General features: G+C 34.1%; 1 protein-coding gene across 1 annotated transcript in view; it reads right to left on the bottom strand.

Annotated features, from left to right (window-relative positions):
- Positions 1–4,330: 4,330 nt before the first annotated feature.
- LOC105882300 (dachshund homolog 2) overlaps positions 4,331–25,323 on the bottom strand; it is a 408,214-nt gene continuing 387,221 nt past the window's right edge. The window contains exons 8-10 of the mRNA XM_075999087.1: positions 23,639–23,785; positions 22,394–22,459; positions 4,331–4,823 (exon numbers count right to left, since the gene is read on the bottom strand). Coding sequence (XP_075855202.1) covers positions 4,774–4,823; positions 22,394–22,459; positions 23,639–23,785 — 263 coding nt within the window. The 3' untranslated portion in view covers positions 4,331–4,773. The remainder of the gene's footprint in view (positions 4,824–22,393; positions 22,460–23,638; positions 23,786–25,323) is intronic.

Below are 25,323 nucleotides of genomic sequence, written 5' to 3'. Positions count from 1 at the left end.
GAGGGAAGCGAGCTTTCACTGGAGCCATGGTACACATAAAAAGATGTTCCATTGTCATACCATTTAGAATTCAGGGATGGCCTGCATTAGTTAAGGTGAAAGAAGTAGATTGACTGAGAAATCAGCTAAAATGTTTTATTTCAAATAAAACTCAGTTTATGGCTTATGATTTTATTGATGTTTGTAGAAGGTATTTTATCAACACTAATGTGCACATATGAGAAGTAACATTCATAGGTTGTCTGGCAGGTGGGAGGGGGAGGAGGGGATGGGTAAACCCACACCTAACAGATGTGATGTATGTTGTCTGGGGGATGGGCATGCTTGTCAGGCAGTGCCAAAGCAATTTATGTAACCAAAGCATTTTTACTCCCATAATACTCTGAAATAAAAAGATAAAATTAACAAAATCCAAATATTAAACCTTGTCAAGATCATTTTCTTCATATTGATTAACCCATGAAAATCCTAGTTAGCTAGGATTATAAGCATTTGTGAAAATCGTTAGTGTGTGTGTCATCCTGAATTATACCAAATTATCCTTTTACATAAGAAATATGTAGAGAAAAATATTAAATTTTTATTTTATGACACGCAGTTTTCTTTCTTCTTGCATCTTCTCCATTCAATCCCTCCCATACTGTTCTCAGATTGATCTTCCAAATGGATTGCTGTTACTTGCTCATTGGTACCTATTCAAGGTGGTCTATAATATAACCCCATCTTAACTATCAAATCTTATCTCCCACTAAAGCTAGACAAGAATTTTGTGCTTCCTTTTAGTGGATTTGTTTTTGTTCCACAAACAGGGCATGCTATTCTAATTTCTAACTCTGGTGCTGGTCTTTTACCTTTGGCCACCCCCTCCCATCCTACTTGCTTGTTAGGGCTCTAAGTTTTGCAAAACCTACCTATTATTGCATATAACATGTTCTTCCTTCTTTACCTTTGTATCATACACATTGGCATTTAATTATCTAGCATTTGTAGTGACTTTTAATTGTTTGTAATATAATCACTGCTGTCTTGATTCTATTACAAGTTTCTTGCAACACAGAGTATCCTTTCAGTGTCAGATACTGAATTGCACCTAATTACTTACTTTTAATTCTATTTTTCCCCTTTGACTACTTAAGACAGATTTTTAGGTGTGTTCACGTTGCTATGGGACTTCTAAGATCTTCATACCCTGCTAATTTGATAAATGGCACAGCAACCCAAGAAACAAGCTCTACCATAATTTTTAGCATAAATTTTACTCAGAGGATTATATGTTTAACTCATTTTTAAAAGTCATTCAAAAGGGAAGAAATATTCTCATCAGAATATAATTAATTACTATGACATGCCCTAAAATGTTCATTAGTTGAGTTCAACTGCACTTGTGATTATTGTAGCTCTCTGATTCGAGTGAGGGAAGTTGTTGATGGGCCACAGATCAACTCCAAAGATGTTAATAAATATGCCTGATACCAATGCAGCCTTAAAATCAGTACATTTGCCTTCTTGGTGCTTCTATCTACCCCCATGCTTCTATCTACCCCCATGCTTCAGGGTCCTAGTTCTGTGTTCTCAGCTGTAGCATTATTTGGTTTAAACCTAGAAACTTTACAGAAGGATTGTAGGGTAACTGACAGAAGGTATAAAATAGGGAAATCTTACATGACCAGTGTGGGGTCCAGAGAAGGGACTTTTAGTTTAAACAATTAAAGAGCTGAGCTTCAGAATAATCATCATCATCTAGATGCTTTATTTTCAAAATCACTACCACCTCTCCCAATGATAGTTGACTGCCTTTATACCTAACTTTCATTTAACATCTCATAATTTAGATGCTTATATGCTTCAAGAAAGTTGAACCAGGTGAAACTGGAAAAAATGCCCAGATTTGGTTTTAGTAATTCATTGGCAAAGAAAACCAGGAGAGTTTCATGCATATATATTCTGCATATACACACATGTACACACTCAAGTGCAACCAGGAATAAAAACTATGCTGATTCTTTTTACGTCCCCTGTAATAGCTGACAGATTTCTATAATTTTAAATGAGGCAGTCACTTAGCTATGTGTGTGCTTGGGAGCAGTCTTCTTCCAAGTTCAATTTCAAGTGGAGAAATTTTTGGTTCAATATCACTTTTGATCTCTATAATAATGACAGATATCTATCCAAAAAATCAGCTCCTTGGCATTATAATTGTTCAAATAGTAATTTGTGTGCCTATCTTTGAGATATAAGACTTTTGACAGTCTTCAAAGACTCTTCCACTCACTCCCTAATCTCAGATTCTATTGTAAGTTATTTTTGTAACATCATCCACAGAGACACACTTCCCTGAGTAAAAAGGCATAATGCTGGTATTTCCTGGGATAGAGAGGTCTTCATGAGCAAATCCATTGAGATTCATTTATACATAAATGGCATTATACATGAATGGCACACATTGGGAAGAACAGCAACAATTGAATATATCAAAAAGGTTAGGTGATCTGAAAGGTATGGAAAGATACTCTTATACCAGGATTATAATCACAGATAATAGTGCCATGAATACGTCTGGTGGTGATAGCAGCTGTGTCCCCCCACTTCTACTACAGAAGAAGTGAAGTCAGGAATGTCAGAGACCCTATAGATTGCATGAAGTTGATCCAATTCCTGCAGCCACACTTCCAGGATGAATGTAAACTGTATTTTCTCCAAAGACAGTGCAAAGGGATCCAACCCTAGGAGAAAAGGGTTTACACCTGAAATAGAATGGATATTCAGTGAAACCACCAGCCTGCGATGAAGTAATTACTGTCCTGTACTCAGTTCCTTTTATAAGCTAAGGTTCTTATGTTGTTAGAGGACAGAGGTAGTGGAAGGAGGGGGATATGGAACAGTGGTCAAGGAGTTGCGTTGAAATGGCAAGCCATCGTATCACAGGAAACATGGTGGTTCATGGTGGATCTCACTCCCAGTATTTTCCTGGTTCATTCATTTCAGATGGGCCAATGAAGTGTGCTCCAAATAACTAGGAGATTCCTATAGTTGCTTCTATATCCCCAGAAGTCCCAACCATCCACAGGACCCACAATGAAGTTACCCCATCAATATTAAGCCAGTGTGGATAACTGCTACCAGATGAGGTTAAACCAGATAAAATATTGGGCACTCGGACCCCTGGAAGTTGAGAAGCCTAATAGCATAAGCCTCCTCTGGTTGTTTTATTAACTTTTAAATAATACAGGCCTGCATATCATATGATTGACTATTGGGCCCCTACGTTGTTTGTTATGGTGGGGCATATAATATCCTACCAGAGCAGATCTGCTTAGCCAACAAAAACCCTAGGGATCTTCCTCCTCTATAGCAGAGAAAGAGCTGATAGTTCTGTCAGGACTCTCAACATTTCCATAAATGAGGATGGTGAGGAGGTGATGGCGAGAGGAAACATCTGTGGAAGTAGCATCATTCTTCCAAACCAGATGACCTACAGTCATTGGGTGACCAGCTAAAAGTACAGTGAGATAGAACACATGTTTCACAAAACAGGTAAGGAGTAGAAATATTTAACACACGTTTCACAAAACAGGTAAGTATTGGAAGTAGCACTGCCTCTGCATAGGAAAAACTGAGAAGTTCCTTGATGAACCATAATTTGGGTGGGCTCCAGGATTTTACTGGAAGTTAACTAAGGAGAGGTAAAAACAGCAATTAGGTAAACTGTAGGGCAGGGCCATGACTGGCCTTGGTTTTTCATTAAGCTCTGACAGACACCTGGACATACAAAGAGACCTGCTATTTCTTTGGACCAGAGTAGATATATTCCTTCCTTTTGTTTTGTTTTTCATTTTTATTTTTGTTGTTGTTGTTGTTCTCCACTGAAGGTGGTTTTAGAGGAAACTTTTTGAAAATAATGGATATTCAGAAAGGATTTTCTAAGTCTTGGTTCACCCATTTTTCCTACTTTCCAGTAAATCATTCCTCCTGGAAGCAGGTTCACTAAGCATACACAGCCAGAAAAAGGCAATCCAGTGTGAGTCAATAGAACAATTGAGGACAAGAATATCAACCTATTTAAGCAGGTCAACTGAAATAAGATGTCTCTCTCTCTCTCTCTCTCTCTCTCTCTCTCTCTCTCTGTCTCTCTGTCTCTCTCTCTCTCTGTATATATATATATATATATATATATATATATATATATATATATATATATTTGGAAATAACAAAACTGGAGGAAGCTTAGCAGATGCCTTCCTGGTTCCTCTATTTTAATTTGCACTGACTCTCCTATATATTTTAGTGACTGCAGTTGGCAATTTGAAAATAAAAACTCAGTGACAACTGGCAAAGTCAAATGCTTTTATTTATACTGAAGTTTAGCAAGTACATTTTTAACAAAGAAGGTGTACTTTAACTTAATATATGGTAGAACAGAGAAACCATACATATAAGTTTCTAGTCCCTAACACACTACTGCATTTTTTCCTTAAAAGACAAAAAGCCAAGCTGAAATGAGCATAGAAAAGCATGAAATATGATCAAGTTGCTTTAGCCATTAGGATTTAGCTCATATTCTCAAACTGTTCAATCTAATGCAAGGACAAAGTTTACATCATTGCTTTTAAAATGTACACACGTTCCTTTTTTTAACATGTAACAGATTGAATAGCTCATTCAGTAAACAAAGCTTTGCAGATAAACACAATTGAAATAACTCCGTGTTGAATAGTTTCAGAGATAAACTGGAATCACAAGCATCTTCATTTATGTAAAGCCAGCGAGGACCTTTCAGGCCGAATAAAACTGTTGTGCCATTGCTAAACAGTAATAGTTACCTCCTTTAAAAAAAAGAAAACAAGTTAGTTCTTCTGAGGAATAATTCTGATACGTGCTTAAAAATACTAAAACTTCTATCTTCAGGAACCTAAAATGATCTGTTGTAACAGGCTTGATTTAGTGTTGGTAAAATTTAGCATTTAACATTTCTATATGTTAATGTATCAGTTTTCAAAGGCCTTTCAAGTTTCATGCTACAGCTTCTGTTCTTCTTTCCATAGCACTGAAGTCATCAAAGCCCAATAAAGATTATTTTCATGAACTATGTTATAATGTCTATAATGTTCTATATTAGTTTTAACTTTTGTATATAATGGCACATTTGAAATCCCTATGGTTTACCAAAACAGGGAGAAAGGAGCATTTGCTTGTTATGATCTAAGATAATGACAGCTTTGTACATTCAGAATTTCCTCTCCCCAGGTTAACCCTGAGACTGTGTATACTGCATGAAGGGAGACTAGTTCTAAATACTATTTAGCCATAGTGTTTGGCCAAACCAGTATACATTTAAATGTTGGTAGTTAAAAGAGTCCATATAATTCCAGAGTTACAAATTAGTTGATTGGTATGAGTAAAAGTTATTGTTGGGAATTAAAAAAAAAAAAAGTCTATTCTACTTCTTTTTGTCTAACATTTCTCTTTTCCATAGCAATGGCTTACGGCCTAAATCTCTATCTAGCTGCATCACAACAATTGGTTTTTGGTTACAAAATAAGAAACAGGAAAACAGTGTGTATGAATCAGTAAAAATCTATCACCTGTGCTTAAGAAACACTTAAAGTCCATGTTTGTGAGTCAAATGCATCATCTCCACATATAAGGAGAGTACATTATCATTTTTGGACTGATATGCCTGGTCTAAAATATTAACTCGGTCTAGCCAAAGCTTCCCATTGTTAGGAGGAAAGTATATTATTTTTAAATGTTATGTAAAATATCTTTAAAGTATTTATCCTTTCTGTGTAAAAGGTATCATGGTGAGTCAATGGAATTTTCTGGATAATACCTAAGAACCAAAAATAAAGATGTAGTAAGGTAATAGAAGAATAAGAGTTGAGGGTCTGAGTCAGTCAGACTGGCTAGAGGGTAGGACATAAATAGAGGGAAACCGGGCATTTTCTCAAAGAGCCCATGGAATTCATCTGAACTTTTTCAGGGACCAGAAGAAAACAAAGCCTGAACTTTTGGAAACTGTCTGGTCATCTGTCATCCCAGAGAATTGCTCAGATTCCTTTGTGGAGTCTGAGAATATTTACTCTGATAAAATTGACCAGATAGTTACTCAGTCCTCCAGTCAACCTCATCCTCTGTATACACAGCCTAAATGTCAAAGGAAAAGCTCTTCAATATCAAATGGCAGACAGTCATTACCAGGATTAAAGTTTATACAGTACAGCTAAAGCTTATATCATGCAATATAAATTGTGAACATTACAAACTTGAAAGCAATGACAAAACAAATAATGTCCTCTAAAAAATGGTACATAAACACAGCAATAAATGGTGAAAGACAATCACCATTTGTCCTTTAGAAAAATGCAGTTTCTGAAAACTGTCCACCTTTGTTATATTTAATTATTGTCTTTATTAAGGGAAAAACATATCTGCCCACACCCTTCATTAAGTGTGCCCTCTTACAAGGCCTATCAGGAACAGTTTCCACAGCAGCTCGAAAATCCAAAGAAAAACTAGGCTTGCAAGAAGATATTATAAATATGAATCAATTTTTCTAACCAGAATACAATAAATTGACATTTCATGATAGTAAAACTTTTTCTCCCAATTTCGAGGATAGTAGCAAAATAGACTTCTGTGTACCATGCTGTATAATGTTGACACATATTCAGTTACTATTTTATAAATGCCAACACTGAATGATCATAAGGAAAGAACCAGTATTGACCTGCTAATTGACATGATCCTTGGAGCAATCTCAAAATTTGCCACATTTCAATTTCAAAATGAATTTCAGCTATAATATGAGTGATTTATGATTTAGTAGTAGCTGTCAAAGTAAACTCATAGATAAAACACAAACATCTGGAAACATAAACAGAAGAGAGTAGTAGCTGAATTTTAATCCAGACCTGACATGCTCACTTCATTAGGAAGAGGAAACAGCTAATTAGTAATTGAATGTTTTATGTTTTTAAGAGAGTTTGTACTTGAGCTCCAAGCAGAAATGAACTCATATGCATTCTGGATGTAAAGAAGATTATAGATCAGAAAGAGCAACTAACAAAACCTCTCCAGAGGAATTATAGGGAGGTTGGGATCTCACAAGGAGGGACACACACTGACATTTGGGGACATCTGACAGGAGGAATTACAAATGTGACCTATTTTAAACTAAAAGTGTAGGCCCATGCAGTCCTTCTCTTAGCACAGCACTACCTGACATGGACATATGCCATGGCACTGAAGGCCAGTATGGGCCTTCCATACAGGATAGGAACCTCTGCAATCAGTTGAGTTATATATAAAGGAACACAACTGGCTGCTCCAAACTCAAATAAATGTGAGACATCCCTTCTGCGATATATATCTGAAGCCTACAAGAAGAAATAGCTAAAATTAGATGTCAGAAAGAAGGCAGATACGTGGGAAAAGGCCAGGAAAAAAACATATGAGGAGTCTTTATGGTTCAAACAAAGTAACTTAAACATATCTATTTGTAAAAAGACAGTACTTAAGTGACTTAATTAATTTGAAAATTCTGTTCAATTATACCTATATTCCAATTTATGCCATTTGACTATATAATGATGAGACATTTTTGGATGTTATAATTTTAGTCACTCCTCATTGTTATTTAGATATTTGATATTAATAAAAATTTTAATCTGATTACCTCCATCCTTCTTCATGTCCTATGTCTAATTTGGCATTATTTCACTGAATTAGATTAGAAGAGTACACCTATTCTACATAAGCAGATCTTTATACAATCTGTGGAAAATACCAGAATCCAAATTCCTATGCTGTAGAAGAAATTCCTTCAGAGCATGTAATGACTGAAATGTCACATTGGTATGAATTAATATAATATTTTAAGTGTGCAAGGTAGGTTGCCATTCCAACAGAAATTGCATGTACTGCCACAGGGAACTGATTATTGGAGAATGGATAAAAACTCAGTTTGGCCTTTTGCGTAAGACAAGTGATGCTTTTGTCACATAATGATTAATTCTAGGGCAAAAATAAAAATAACACAATGGATTAGATTTTGCTTGGTGTAGGGAACTTTAGGAGGGGCATTAAATCTTTCTGATCACTAGAGTACCATATAGCGCACTAGAATGCTGCTCTGTTATATTTTTAGTAGGTATGAAAATGATGATGAAAGGTATCTTGCCACTAGCCTGTGGCCAGGCCCCCATTAAGTAAATAGTTAAAAATATGTGAGGCCATTTCCTGGGCAATTCAAGCCAAATGACCCATTTGGTCCTAATCACTTGAACATGTTAGGCATCTATTTATATCTAGGCCAATAGTGAAGAGTGAAAATATCCATGATGTGATTGGCCCATCATATCTCCCTTTCTCCTTTCTCATGTCTATAGATTTTTTGTTCTGTTTGCTTATTGATAGCTTAATAAAAAGGAAGCAAGATTGGGGATGGGAGGCGAGAAGAAAAGAATAAAGGGGGCATTTTTAGTAGCTTGGGTATATGGTTTTATCATTGCCTTCTTTACAGATAAGGAATGCTCTACTAAAAAGGGGTTAAGTGTCTTGCTCTGCCAACAGTTCAAGGGAAACAGTAGGCATGGTAAAATCTAGAAACTAGAGCTCCTTGTATTCCATTAGAGAATATTACAGGCAAAGTGTTTCTTTGAGAAATCTGAGCTCCAAAGCAGTGATAACAAATATTGATCATTTGCACAAATGAATTATCTCCTGATATACTTCCTGCTAAATCCCAGGACAGACAAATAAAAAGCTATTTCATAATAATCACAGCTTAAAGTAGACATGTCTGTATTTTAACTTCTCTTATACCACTTAGAAATAGCACTTTCTTTGTCTTAAAAATTCTTCCACCTACTTACCCCACTAGGATGCTATGTGGGTTAATGTGATAATGTTTGTGAAGCACTGTTAACTCTTTGGAAGAAAGGGGTTAAAAAAAGTGTAAAATATCATGTTTAGTCATCATTATGATTATCCTCTAAAGACTCATAAAGCCCATTCTCTAGCACATTTTTTCTGTACGTGCAGGGTTCTATTTATCAGTTATAAACAAATAGTAATTGTAGGTTCCATATTTTAGGAATTTGAGTATGAATTCTAAAGAATTACAACACTAATTAAGCAGGTAACTGCTACAGCACCCTATTCGTGCCTATGATCAGTTGGAGTTCCGGCATCAGTGTTCAGGCTGCACAGAAAAAACAATAAGACCTGGTCAAAATTTCATTCCAACAAAGAAAATCCAAAATCTAATCAATGCACTTCACTGAAAACTACAAACTCGCTTTATAGTATTTTGCTGTGCTATGTTCAATTTATTCAATATGAATAAATCTGTATGCAATAAATGTATTATTTTATTAGATATATCGCTTAATCAAATAATCATTTATATAAGTCTCATTCTATTAAAAATTAATTTATACAAAGGTGAGCAAAATTGTAGATTTACAGTATTTAAAGCTAAATCTTATTCTGCAGGGGTGATATTGACAATATAAAATGATATAAATGATATTCTCTAACTCTAAAATATGCTTATGAGCCCCTTGTGCATGTTCTCCTGTTTTACAACCTGCAATGAAATACATGACTAGCTTAATAAGCAATGCATTTGGGAAGTTTTTTTCCTCCATAGTCTAAAACATAAGTAAAAATCCACATTGTTTTATTGTGAGTCAAAATCTTTGTCAGTCATGACAATTTTGCCTCAGGATGAGATTTCCTTCCCTGACAGGATGGTTATTTGAAAGTTAACTACTTACTTTTTATTTTTAAAAAGCTAACAAGAAGTGTGTCTATAACATTTTCAGAAGTTTAATTTATGTTTACAATAAAATGCTTTTATCATTTTTCCTACCCAAGGCTCATGTTTTCTTCCAAGTGTAACTTGCTCAATTCTATAAACAATAAAACCTCCTTAAGAAATAATAGGCTTCATCACAGGCATAATTTAGGGTATCAAACTTTTATTTTGAGGTAGCTAACTTATTCTTGAAGTAATGGCAATATTTTATAAAAAAGTTCTTCAGCTAAATAATAAATTCCATGTTTTTCTTTAAGTTGCTTAATTAATGATGTTTCTAATTTTCAAATGGGCATTATATTATTTGACACCAAGTAAGATCACCTCTAGAAGGCAATGTTTTCCTAACCTGAATAAGAGATAGATATAATAATGTGCTGATTAATGTTCCACTTCAGTCTTAGGTTTGATCCAAATTAAATGTAGAATTAATTGTAACTCTACTTCAGTTGTGGAAATATATTCAGAACATGTCATCCTCAAATCAAATAAGTGATAGTAGTGAGGTTAGTTTGGGGTCCAGTTAGTCATTAGATCAGTAGTATCAATATGGAGCTACTAAATTGAAAGTGGGAAAAAGTTGACTATTGCAATCTAGGTGCAGATAATAAAACAGTACAGTATTTGATTACTTTTTCTCTAAAGAAGAAAATTATTTGGAGTCATTTTTTCAAAAGGTTCTGGTGCTCATTTTTAAAATAAGACACTTTAGAAAAACAGATTTCTTGAAAATAATAACCACTTGGGATTATTTGCCCTAAAATATTTCTGATTTATAATTTAATTAAAACACACACCAGTACAAGTTGCCTTTCTTTGCAAGTACTATCTTGATGGAGTATCAAACTCTCTTGCTCACTTTTAACTAACTCTGTTTTGGGGAAATAATTATTCAAAATACATCTTTTCCCCTTTTACTTAACCTCTAGTTCTTATAAGACCTCAAAAAGAGGCATGAATGTATTTCTTACATGGGGACAAAATATAATGATATAGTTATCATAACTACATACTGAAGAACATATGTTTTAGAGAAAGCTTTGTATATCACTTATACACCAAAAAGTTCATTCCTACTAAAATCTACATCTGCAAACACAAATGGTAACTTGGTGTGTATTTTATAGTCCATAATATTAATGATATCTTATACTTGCCATACTTGTCAGAGAGTATGTACCTAACATATTGATGAGGAGGATCGGGCAAGTATTATGATACCTGTTTTTCTAAAATTAAAGCAGAGAGAGGTAGAAAGAAGGACTTTTCAATGTCAGTAACTGCATTAGTTAGTAATAGAGAAACTCTGATTAGTAGACCAGTATTCTTTCTGCCATTTTATTTTGTCTAACACATACCAGTTATAAAATTGCAATAAAAGCACGTGTTCGGTACAGAGACCTGCAATGTTTGCATCATGATAAGAGCTTTAGAAATACTTGAATTCTGTTTTACAGCAGAGAAGAAAGAGGAAGTGAAAGGAGAATAAATGAAATCTATCATTAATATTTATGAAACACTATGTCAGGAACCACTCTAAATACTTATGTCACATGCAGAATACCACCTTCTTTCACTATTTTCTTGTTGTGGATAATGTTATGGTGAAAAGTGCTACTTATATTTCTATACCATTCCCCTAAAAATCTAAAGTCACATCCCCCACCTTCCATAAGTATCTAAGTTACAAAATGTTTCATAAAGGTCAAATTTATTTGACTTCTATATAGGATGTATATTGGAATATTTAAGAGTATAATTAAGGTTTTTTGGTAATAATATTTAACTATTCCTTTTGTCTGCTAAACTGATAGAAAAACACTATAATACCTGATTTCAAAGGGATCAAAATATGGAGGAAAATGAAAAATGGAAGTAGTGTATAAACATTAAACAATAACTTCTACAATGTTAAAAATAAAAATATCTAATATTTCTCATTTAAATTTGAAATTAAATTATCAGGAGGTTGTAAGATTTGAGTATTTCTTAGCCCTCCCTGTTGCAGATTTTATCTTACTTATTATTAAATGGTGGCTCACAGAAGCTGAGATTAACATTTAATTTATTCATTTTTATCATTTTAAAGAAAATAAGAACACTTAAACATTTGTGAGAGAACAGGGATATAGGGAAGAAATATTTGTAAAATAAATTATTCTTTCTTGAAAGCTAATAGAGGGATTGGTGAAAATGTTGCCCCAGTAATTATTTACATTATTGATGAAAGTAGATTCCAGCTTAAGTATATGGCTTACTGTGGATGTGAGGGGAAACTACCCCTTTACTCTGGAAGGTTAACTGAAACATCAACTCACAATTAAGGAAGATTTACAAAAGAAAGAGGTTTATTTACTGTGGGCACTGGGAGAATCCAGGAGTGATTACCCAATATCCCAATGAGGTCCAGAAGTTTATATACCATCATTTTAAATGGGAGAGGGAGATGAAGAATATAGGTACTTCTGTTTAGGGGCAATAAATGGTTATTAGGAGGATGAATGGATGGGTGGAAACAGATTGACTTGTAAATGACTCTCTTTGCAAATTAAATTAACCTGAGAGACAGGTATTATACTTAAAATGATTAGGGCCAAGTCTGGTTGCATACTTGATCTTTCCTGTAATATATTTGAGGTAACAAGGAAGGAAAGGGAAGTCCATTGTTACTTTGAGAGGTCTCATCTGGTTTTATACAGATAGAATGCCTCTTCCAATTCCTGTTGATCTCAAAGGGCCTTTATTTAAAATACACTTTATACCAAAAAAGTCATATTTTAAGGTGAAATTTCCTGAGATCCTTCATTACTGATGTTAATTGTCAAACATTAAAACAGTAAAGCATTAACTTGAGGGGAGTCAACAGATTAGGGGACTCTAAGGAGGTATATGTTCAAGGAGGTATATTTAAAATTCTGAAGAATTTTTCTCTTGATAGGGCTCAGGAAACAGCACCCCAAAATGAAGACCTCAGAAGCAAAAGTTTTTCTCTGATTACCTCCTGTCCTCCTGACTCTCAGTCCCATTCTTCCCTAAGGCTAGCTATAGAAACCAGAATCTCTCTTCCCCAAGCCAAGAACTAAAAGGCAGAATCCCTTTTTCTGAAAGCTAGGAATGAAATTCTGTGTAAAAACTGGCCGTAAGAAATTATCTAACCTACCTTGTTTGACTGGAGGTCATAAGATCTCCATTCCACAGGGGCCCCTGCATGAAACCCAGAAGGAAGGTATACATGCTCAGAGAGGCCAAGAAGAATGTAGATAGATAGGCCTTACTGGGTTTCCCCACTCAGTCTATTAGCATTAGATCATATGCTTTTTCTTCAATCATATTTCTACACAGCTGTCTATACTTCATTGAACTGGTAAACTAAAAAAAAAAAAAAAAAAATCTTAAGCCCCTTCCCCTGCCCCACCAACTGACTGAATGAACATCCTCTTGGCCAAGGGGAACCTGAGCAATACCCTAAAGCTGAGTTGCTGGCCATGAGAAGGGAGGTCAGACACGCCTCATTATGCTCCCTTCCCTCCTTGAAGGCATCCTTTGTAACTCATTAACAGGCCTGTGGTTATGCAAGATAAACCTTCAGGTCCTCAAATTACTTAACAGATCACTTGAGTCTGGGTATATGTCTGGTGACTTTTCCCTGATTAACAGACTCCCTTATCTTAAAGTAAAACATTCCAAGCTTTTTGACAAAGCTTCATTTCTTTAATCAGTTATAAATAAAACATTCTTTAAACCCACCTATTTAAACCTGTAAACCCCTGCTTTGAGATGTCCCACCTTTTTGGGCCAAACCAATGTATACTTTCCATGTATTGATTTATGACTTAGGTGTAATTTCTGTCTCCTTGAATGAAACTGTAACCTAACTACAACCAAACTATAGCTGTAACCACAGTGAGTCCACTTGCTCAAGGCTTCTTGGGCATGGCTCTGGGCAATGGTTCTCATGCTTGGCTCAGAATAAACCTCTTTAAATTATTTTACAAAGTGTGGCTTCTCTTTCGTTGACAAACCTAAGCATAAAATGGAAAATTTCCCCTGTATTTTTGGGTCTTCATTCTGAATGTATTAGATGCATATACATTAAATAAATTTGTATGGAGAGCCGAGCGCAGTGGCTCACGCCTGTAATCCTAGCACTCTGGGAGGCCAAGGTGGGCGGATTGCTCCAGGTCAGGAGTTAGAAACCAGCCTGAGCAAAAGTGAGACCCCTGTCTCTACTATAAATAGAAAGAAATTAATTGGCCAACTAATATATAAAGAAAAAATTATCTGGGCATGGTGGCACATGCCTATAGTCCCAGCTACTTGGGAGGCTGAGGCAGCAGGATTGCTTGAGCCCAGGAGTTTGAGGTTACTGTGAGCTAGGCTGATGCCACGGCACTCACTCTAGCCTGGGCAACAAAGCGAGACTCTGTCTCAAAATAAATAAATAAATAAATAAATAAATAAATAAATAAAAAATAAATTTGTATGTCTTTTCTCCTTTTAATCAATCTGCATTATGTCAATGATTTTTCAGCAAACCTTTAGGAGGCCAAGAACCTTAGTCCCTACACTTTACATTCATTTTAATTTTCAAATGTGAATATTACATGGCCATTAGGTCATTAAATATGAAATGTCCGATTTCAAATTAAAAGTGTAGTTTATTGTATCTCAAACAAGAAACAGTACCATTAATCAAAGTATGCACCTAAACTATCAACACCATTTTGCCATCTTAATTGTAGCTTGCTTATGCCAGAGCAAAGAAGCCCGGACAGCAAGTAGCGATGAAATTGTAAAAGGCATTTTCCACAGCTTGTTGAGATTAAATATTTTTCCCTGCCAGAAGTTATCCAAATCCTGAAAAAAGTGGTAGTCAGTTGCTACAAGGTCTGTTGAACACAGTGGATAACAGAGTTTCCAAGTCCAGCTTCTGTAGTTAGAGCAGCATAGTTTGTGTGACATGTAGTCGAGTGTTGTTTTGCAAGAGGATTGGCCTGTGTCTATTGACCAATCTCAGCTGCTTAATTGCAAGCATCCTCATCACTGAGCCCAATTGGTTACAGTAGACATCTGCTGTAATCAAATGACCAGGTTTCATGAAGCTGTAGTGGATAATACCAGCGCTGGACCACCAAACAGATGCCATTACATTAACTTTTGTTGATGAATATTCAGTTTTGCACTGTGCTTCAGCATTTCATCTTTATCCAACCATTGTGCTGAATGCTTGTGATTGTCAAGAAAAATCCATTTTTTTTTTATCACATGTAATAATACAGTGTAGAAATGGTTTGTCTTTATGTCATGACAGCAAAGAAAGGCAAGTTTCAAGACAATTTGTCTTCTGACGCTAGTTTAATTCATGGAGAACCCATCTACCTAGCTTCTTTACCTTGCTGATTTTTTTCAAATGTTCCAATATTGTTGAAATAGTAACATCAAACCTTGCAAACCTTGCTGCTAATTCATGCGTAGGTTGAGATGGATTTGTTTCCACTATGGCTTTCAGGTCACCATTATCAACCTTGGTCTCAGGTTGCCCACGTGGCTCATTTTCAAGATTAAAATCACCAGAGTGGAACTTCTCAAACCACTGAGGTACTGTGCATTCATTAGCCCCATCCTTCCCAAAAACATTGTTGATATTTAGAACTGTCTGTACCACATTGATTCCACAATGGAACTCATATTCAAAAATAATATTAAGTTTTGACTTATTCATGATTTTACAAAAATGTATCTAAAAAGAATTTTGAAAGATAATCACAAACCAAAACATGCATTTCAAAGACTGAGGATGAACCTTTACAATAAAAATAAAACAAGAAGTGTCAAAGTGAAATGTCAGAGATATCAAATGTCAAACTTAGTATTAATATTCAAGGAAATCAGACATTTCATACCTAATAACCTAATATAAATGAGAAAGAAGTTCCCTAGAGTAAACAAATAAAACTTTATGCTAATGCTCCACAGTAAAAAAAAAAATCCCAGCCAAAAATTTAGATAAGTGAGGATCTGTTGGAGTCTAGTTCTGACAGGGTGATGTGAATTTAATCACAAATAAAAAAAAATTTCCTTCTATTACTATTTCAGCTACTCTATGCAGTTTTAAATAGAAAAGAGAGATGTATGGTATTTGTCTAATTTTTGTAAATATCACCACAATCTCTGCAAAATTTTAAAAGAAAAGTGATTATTAAATTATAGTTGGTTTTAGACAGTTTTGGTTAGTTAAGTACAATCTTGGAAAGCCTCTCCTTCCCCACCCTCGATACACTGTTTTGCATGGGATAATACTATACTCTTGTTACATATCCTGGCTAATTAACTAAGATATTTTTACAGGTATGGATTGAAAGTGATACATACTGAGAGCAATGAGTGAGAGAGTTAAGATTCCTATGTTTTAGTTCTCATTATCAACAACAAGCAAATTAACTTTTCCATACTTAAAATAAGAGGTTAATCACACCTTTCCAATCTGCCACACACAGATAATCCTCCTATAGGCTATTTGGGTTAAGAACTAGAATGGCACACAGCACAAAGTTCACCATGCTATACATGTAGTAGTTATGGCCTTTTTTCACTATTTAAATTTTAGACTCTGGATTCCTCATTAAAGACGTTTCCTTTTGCATGTTCTTCAATAATATCTGGATTAGGGGTGGAGTAGGGTGAATCCCAAGCTTCAAAAATTGCATTGTATATGTAAAGGGGATGGGGCATAAATAAGGTTGAGAAGTTATTAGTGTTAGGTTCAACAACCCTTCCTAGACTGTAGTAAAAAAAAAAATCTGTTAATTAATGAATTACCCCCAGAGACTCAAAATACTGACTAGCAGAACAATCTGTCTTGGCTTCCAAGTCTCACTATCTTGCTTGCACTGCAATTTCATCTGTTATACAAGTGAGATCTACCTGGAATTGCAAGTCTTAGATCTGTATATGAGATTTTATGTTACGATCATAATTAGTGTGATAGCCTTTCACTCACTGAAAATAATTCTGTTAAAAATGCAAGTACCTGGTATAAGCCACCACATGACAACCAGGTCCTAAATGATCAAGGAATGTAAGCTCTTCACATATTTCTAAGAAAGAACTAGACACATATGTGTGCTATGGTCTGACAAGTATTTCATAGCAGAGAAGTATAATATAGTCAGGGAGGTAATGGTACCATGAATTAGCATAAAAATCCTGTGGAGAAAATAAGAGACAAATACTTCCTGAGGAATACAATAAAAAGAGTCAGGCAATCTACTGAATCTTATAGAAAAAAAAAAAGTCTGTGGATTTAGAGAAAGATGTTGGGACCTTCTTTGTGGGGTGTGTACTAGAGCCTTTTCCCACTCGATGATGGCAGTTACAGTAAAGTTTCTCTGGGTAGTAAAAGGCTCCTACTCTCCAAGGAAGCATTTAAGAGGAAATCTTTAAGAAGACCTACCTCCCAAAATACATCTGGTCTCTGACAGCAAGTTAGATATATCTGCACTCTACAAGAAAACATTTCCATTTTACAAGGGGAACATCAGAGTGCCTATCTGTATCTTCTAACACAGTACAAGACATAAAGAGATAAAGTAATGGTTGCTAAGTTTAGGGCAGGAAGCAGACTGTGGAATCCCTAGAGAAAGATGGAGATCACGCTGTGGTGGACATTAGTAGAAAAGCCCATAGAGAAATTCTGTCTGCTCTCCTTTTAGTTATTCTTATCATATCACATACATGACAAGAAATAATACATGATTTATCTTTTCCTGTCCCCTTTCATGCTCCTACCATCATTTTTCTTATTATTCTTCCAAATTTTACAATGATCATCTTATCCCAAGGGTAGGTGTTTTTAGTAAATACTGGCAAAACATCTCAAGCTCATTAGAGGAATGTTGTTCTAGGTTACTAAGCAAGCAGCAAAAAGAAAAGATACACATTGTTCAAATTTATTTCAAGAGAATGGATAAGAATATACACATTCACATATATTTTATATTATAAAGATTTATTATATGTTTTATATTATATATTAGTGTATGCTATAAAATATACATTTAAAATATATAAATGTTAAAATTGTATCTGCTTATCTTAGAGTGAAGTGATACTTTATCATTTTGTTTTTAATTTTTCAGTGGTACCTTTACCAGGTACTACATAGATAAGATCATGAATTTTACATCTTTGAATGGTCAGTTTGTATTCTGAATAAGATCTTACATATTTTTTTCTGAATAAAAATGGTTCAGAGGAGGAAAAAAGAAGAGTTGGTAGGCTTAATTTTACATCAAATTTTTGGTTTACTTTGGCATTTAGGTTGGATTTAATATCTACTTCTAGTGTGCTAGTAGCAAAAAGAAGAAAAATTATTTAGGATCCCACCATATTTATGGGAAAAATATCGTAGGAAAATATATTTCAGTTCTAAATCAATCATCTTGTGTCTTTGTCAAATCTAGTCAAAAAAAGCAAACTGTAAAAATTATTTACAAAGATTGCCATTCCACTTGCAAAAGAAAGTTCCTAGTTTTTTGTTTTGTTTTGTTTTGTATCCACAAAGAAATGCTGTGGCAGAAACAGGAGCAATGTGTCACTATGCCCTTGTACTTTATGATATCATTGCCCATGAACTTTTTTTTAGTATTTTATTTTTTACTATAAAGTCAGCTCATAAATGATGTTGTCTACATCCTAAAATTTAGGAGCTTCATATTCTGTGTTTGTTTTGCCTATTATTATGAAGATAATGGTGTCAATTTTTAAAAATTTAAGAAACATGCACTGTCGACTATACCAATATCCCCTAACAATGAAATATAGTCATACAAAAGTTAACTAAGGTATAAACATGCAAAAGGAGAAGTCTCCCTGCGATCATAAAATGATGTTATTTTCTGTTCAGCAGTTCATGTTACTGCTGTTCATGCTAATTAATTAAAGGAGCTGTTGCAGTAATGTGCAAACAGGGAATCTGAGAAACTGAGAGGGCTTTTAGGTCTCCAAGTAAAGTTAAGTCAATCTGGGTGTGGGCAATCAAATGTAATGAAATCACTTGTCGGTGCTAGGCTTGCAAAAACTGTGAAGTTTGACTAGGGAGTAAAAGGATTATAATTAGATTTCCAATAGGATAATAACGAAATGGCAGAACGCAGTAAAGAGAAAATATTACTTTGTTAGCTAATGGTACTGCTGTTGGGTTTTAGTTTTTATCAGCACACTTGTAGTTGTGCTAATTTAATTTGCTTTTATCAGCAAAAATGCACTACACAAATAGCACTTGAATGTCATTTGCAAAAATCATTGATCTGAAGGTACACTTAATGACACCCAGTGCGTTTATTTTATTTGAAATGGAGATTGGTTGATAAGATGGTTGATATGCTGTCTTGCAGGCCCCCAAATGTGTTATAGGAATCTGGATGAGATGACATTGGTATATATGTTCCAATTGAATCCTTCACCTCTAGAGTAGTGGCCACAGCCATTGGAGAGAGTATTATTCATTATTTGATCACCCAAAAACATTCAGGAGGAATTGCTATAGTAGATAACTAAAATATAAGTGATACTTCCATCCTTTTATAGGAAGATGGTCTATGCATGATATCTTATCCATTAAACAACATTCAAGGCATAAAAGACATGAAATACCTTAGCTGAAAGGATGTATAATACATATAAGAATCCTGTTGCATGAGCAGTTTGTCTGCACTAAATTCTACTTACAAATTATCATGAAACTGCATATGGCTTTTTTGCTTCTAAGGGTGGCCATGCTAAATTTTTCCAAGTCTCCTTTAAATACCCTTAAGAAGATATCACATTGGAACTAATTGAATTTCAAAGGGAGAGCTCTAGGTGAAAGATAGATTTCTATCCAGCAGAGCTATTGACAATAGGAAGAGAAAGGACTTCATTGATGCTGGAATCATTTTGTTGTGGTGGAGATGAGTTTTGGAAATGATATTGTATTGGTATGCATGAATTGACTCTCACAAACAATGGTAGGAAATAATCTTCCAAGTTAAAAAAGATGGGTAATTGAGAGACATGAAAAAGATGAAAACAGTGTCAAAATAAGTCTCAACGTAACTGTAACTCACAAAAGCAAACTTATTAGGAAGAATGGGAAAATAATGGGTAAACTTCCATTTCATGTTTTCCAAGCATAATATATTTTCTGAGGTTCATAGACACATACAAAAGTAATCTTTCAATTCTGAGCATCTCAAATAACAGGCAAAATGACTGGGAATTTTTAGGCAATTACTTGACCTGATTGATTTGATGAAGTATGTTTAAGATTAGTTCTGATAATATTTTCAGGCACCTATTGCCCTGGCTAACAGAATAAATTATTTTTGCTCAAAAATAATCTTTTTGATATTAAATCGTGATTCAACTGTCATATTAATGCAAGACATTCACTATAGTTTTCTATAAAGTAATTATGGGAGCATTATCATTTACAAATGGTCCTAAGAGAAGGGAAAATGTGGACTTTTCCATTTTTATCATAGTTCTCAAGAACATTATTTAATATAATCTAAAAGGGAGAAATTCAATAAGGAATAATTAAGCCACCATATTTACCATATATAGACAATATTGACCATAAATGCTAGACAATCTTATTTGTAGCTTGAAAAAAATAATAAAAGTCCATTTCTTTGCTTTAAAATAAGTTGTATCCCAATCTCTTTAAAAGTGCATCTAATTCGCTCATGTTTAGCCTGCAAAAACTAGTAGAATTCATTAAAAGTATGCTCATTGAAAACAAATATTAAATGTGTCATTCCTTAAGTACAAGTTAATATGCAAAAGCCATTCTTTGCAGACTTCATAAAAAACACTGGAGCTAAATGGAGAGTGAATCTACATTTTGCTTATATCACCTAATTGACTGCCCATGAATAAGATATTGTTTGTTGCATGGAAATTAAATAACTTTAGGACAGTTCATAAGCTTGTATTTATCTCAAAGTTGGGAAAGATGTTTCTCTTATGAACTAAAGGCATCATATAAATTTAAAAAACAGGAATTAATTGGAGGTGCAGAATTAAAAGATAATAAAGGTAAAACTCACTAGTGGTGTATTTGATTTCCCTCCTCTAGTTCCAAAGCTGATCTTACATCACTCTGAGTGCAGGACACAGTCAAACTCAATGCTTCTTAAAGACTTTCTATAATTGTGTGTCACTAATTCAGAAGGGATCAAATGCTTCAGGCTATTCATTGCTACCATATCTCTTGTATATTATGGTAACCTCAAATACCAAGCCAACTAGTGGGACTTTTCTTAATTAATTTAGCTGTGGTGAATTGATTGGACAAACATTGAATTCCATTCAAATTGACCTTTCTCACATAGACACATCCTTTAAACCCAGAGAAGAAAGCAAGCAAGCAAAAAAGGGAATAAGAAACTGCAAATGAGCTAAGTGTACATGCTTTCACCCTAACGTAGTTAATTCATTAGTTAGGCTTACCCAGCTGCACCAGAATCAGGTATTATCAGAAGATCCATAAACTCTGACGTTCCTGGATTTGTAAAGATGATTTGTAAAACTATATGAATGGGAGCTTCTAAATTTTCTGAATCTGCCACATAAAATGGTGACCCTCAGGTAAACCCAAATTGATCTTTTGGTCATATCTAGTTCTGTTGCCTTCATCTAGATCCAGTCACCACACAGTAGAAAGTCACTCATTAAACCTCCAGCAAGCAACATATCCGTGGTTGTCTTTGTTTTTCAAAGTTAGGAAATAGTTTTTTCATACATATGTGGGTTTTTTTAATTGAAATGAGACATTGTATTACAATCAATGTAAAAATAAATATAATCTACATATAAAGGGCTAGAAATATATACTAAGATCACACTGGAAAATTTCCACTGGTCAAATTAAGGTCTAATTTTTAGGTGCTTTTGCACTCCAGGGAGACTCTATTCATTTGTTTCAGTTGTTTTCTTACTAATAAATATTTTTTTTAATTTCAGCATATTATGGGGGTACAAATGTTTAGGTTATGTGTGTTGCCTTTATTTTAAAGATTTTAAAGTATCTAAGCATTTATGGGAATCCTATAAATCATGAATTACAAGTCGTGTTCTTATTTACATATTTAGGTGGTTTCTAAAATTAACATCAAAATTTAAAGGCTGATGAAAAATCTTGTCTAGAGCACCTTTAAAATATTGATAGGTTACAAATTATTGTACCTGTGCCTTTTACAGACTGTAATGAAGTTATAAGAAAAAAATACTGTATTATATACTTCTTTATGCATTTTTAGAATTTCCCTAACATATAAATGTTTATCCTTTTAATAGCTAAACATAATTTGCTCACATTGTATATGTAAAGTTATTAGTCCCTAAGTATCCTTACTGTTATTAGGTTTTTAAAAGACATGTCAAATATATTTGTTTCTTAAAAAACACTGCAAATTGCTTCTTCTGTCATAAAGTAAGAAGAGTTAAAACTTACTTATGAAGAATATCAATATAGTAGCTCATCCCTTACCCCCACTCCCAGGGTCACATATAAGTATGAGTTTACTATACCTTGCATAGCAGCACTATCATGAGGAGTCCCATTGTTTTCCATTTCAGTATCTGAAATTCCAGAATCTGAAAGAAGTGACAGTCAAGATTAGGGTATACTTTTATGTTTCCTGATTCGATTTAAAGGGAAAACTCCAGTAAGCAGGTACTTTGGTCCTGTAGATAGCACAAGATCTTGGGTGGTATTTTTGTTTTTGTATGTCTATTTGTTTTTAATGGTAGGAGGGAGGATTATAAAGTGTAGCTGAATTTTACAATTGTGCATATATTTCCGGGTATATAGTAAATACTTCTTTATTCATTTCATTCCCTCAAGATAAATATTAGAAAAATAATCTGTTCATAAAAATCCCATTAAGACTATTGGGTTAACATGCTCTGACTGTGGAACAAGAAAAAGATGATGGATGCAATTGCATAAGTAGAGGTTCCTGATTCTTATTGTATTTGGTGTATTTTCCATTTGTAAGATGTGATAGATAATGATATTATCTATCTGGTAAGTGCAAGTGAAGATAAAAATACACATTATGGTTTGTGGTCTTTATGCAGTATTTGCTCTATTGCTCTAGGGACAAATGCTTTATTATTGTGCTCTTCAGATAAATTGCAAAAGTAATTGTGATGTGAAAAGGTTCTGTTTGTGTGTGTACATGTTTATTTGAACATTTACTTCAAATTGAGTCTAAATAAGATGAAACAATGTTATGGAATTTCCAAATTAAAAATGGAATAGAAAAGTTTGGAATTAAGATGTTTCACAATGCAAGCACTTCCTCCAGTGGGATCTCCAAGGATTTACTTACAACACTCTTTTTCAACTAGGCCTCTTTAGGCACCTCAACACTGATGCAATCTGCATTAAAGGAACCAGCATCCTATAGCAGATCAAAATATAGTTCACCAAATATCAGTGTATTCTAATGTGAATAGATATAAAGCACTTACATTTTAGATGAAGGGAGGATATCAGTATTATTGCTTCCACTGCAAATGTTAGCAGGATTTCCTGTTACTCCTAGGCTATTTGTATCTCCTATAATAGGGATTATTTTGACCACATTTAATTCACAACCTAAAACATTTTGGCCTCACATTGATTTTCTAATTATTACTAGACAAAGTCAATCTTTCTTTTTGTCTGTTCGTTTTTCTGTTTGTTTCTTTCTTTCTCCTTCCTTCTTTCGTTTTTAAATCAGGTTTTACTTTGTTTACCTTGAGTGTTAAGTCCAAATTAGACATTACCTTTTAACATCCTTAGGCCACTGTCACTAGTGGTGGCTTGCTTAAGTGCCTGCTCCACTTGTTCTCGACGCTTTGATTCAAATTCCAAGGCTTCCTGCAGTTTTCTCTTAGCTTTTTTCTCCTTTTTCAGGCGCTTTTGCATGGTAGCTGAAATATGAAAAGGTAGTTTGCAAAAGCTTGGTCAATGCAATAGGGCTGCCAGTTTTAATGAATTATAAACCATAAATATAGGTATAGATACAGAGAGAACTATTAACGTTTCAGTTGACATATGATTAGCTTCTTTTGGCACAAGTTCTCATTAGGCACATCCAAAGAGTGTTTTGTTTACTGCAGTTTAATCACACAACCAACTTCTTTTTATTTTCACATTTTTAGGGTGTATACACATGCACTTATATAATGGTGGCTGTGTGGGTGAATAATTGTTTTTTTTATTTTGACTCACTACATGCATTTAATGATAGCATTAAATATTTTATAATTCTCTTAAGAAAGATATTCTTATTATTCATCAGATTATTGATTTCTATTCATATTTCAAAATGAAGAAAGAAAACCTAAAAATATCTATTGGGTTGCAAAACATGATCTTTAAAACTGAAAATGGCAAGTGTCTATTTCTCTGAAATGTTACCAGTTATAAAGGCAAATATCTGTCTATCCATTGTTTCAGTCAATGATGTACCCCATATATGATGGAGGTCCCATACGATTATAATGGAACTGAAAAATTTCTATTGCCTAGTGACATTGTAGTCACAATAACATTGTCGTAGCACAACAAACACATTACTAACATTACTCATGTGTCTGTAGTGGTGCTGCTGCAAAAAACCTACTATGTTGCAAGTCATATAAACAATAAACTCCCCAGCAAAGAAAGTACTATTATCTCCAATTTACAGATGAAGAAACTAAGTCCTTGAAAGGTTAAAAAATTATCCAAGATCACATAGCTACTAGTTTTCAAAGCCTAAGGACCAAAGATCATATAGGTAGTTGTTCAAAAGCCTAGAAACCATATAGTTGGTCAGGGTACCAAGACAAGTGACCTCCAAGGTTTCTCGTAGCTCTATAATTCTATGATTTTAAGTGTTTAATCTGCAAAGAATATTATTATATATATGTATATACACTTAATTCAGATAACACAGACTGGCTAGCAACAAAAAGGTAATTAGATAATTTTTTAATATGTAATATTGAGTATAGAATATTCCAACCAAATAATTTGATTAGAAAAAGTCACAGGATTCTTTTAATACATATATAATTATACATAGTTTTATATATATAGTTATATATATGTACACTTGAAACTCTGACTCCAGGGGAGAAGGGGGGGAAATGCAAGACTCATAACTTAAACATTTGTATCCCCATAATATGTTGAAATAAAAAAATAATAAAATAAATATATTATATGTATACATATACTAAATATATTATATATATAATACATATACATACTCTATTCTTACTATATCCTTGGAGAGATGTTACTTTGTAACCACAACATCAGTCTTCCCCTCTGTCTAATACATCCTGTGACTTTAGATAAAGAGTTTACTCTTTGTCATAAAAAGTTGGGTATACTGAGATATGGAAGGAAGTAGGAAGGAATTTAAGTGATTGTCTAGTACAATTATTTTAATAGGTGAGGTACTGAGATTCATAGAGAT

Source organism: Microcebus murinus, chromosome X (genome assembly GCF_040939455.1).
Source record: "Microcebus murinus isolate Inina chromosome X, M.murinus_Inina_mat1.0, whole genome shotgun sequence".
NCBI classification, from domain to species: Eukaryota; Metazoa; Chordata; class Mammalia; order Primates; family Cheirogaleidae; genus Microcebus; species Microcebus murinus.
This window is presented reverse-complemented; position numbering and strand designations above follow the sequence as displayed.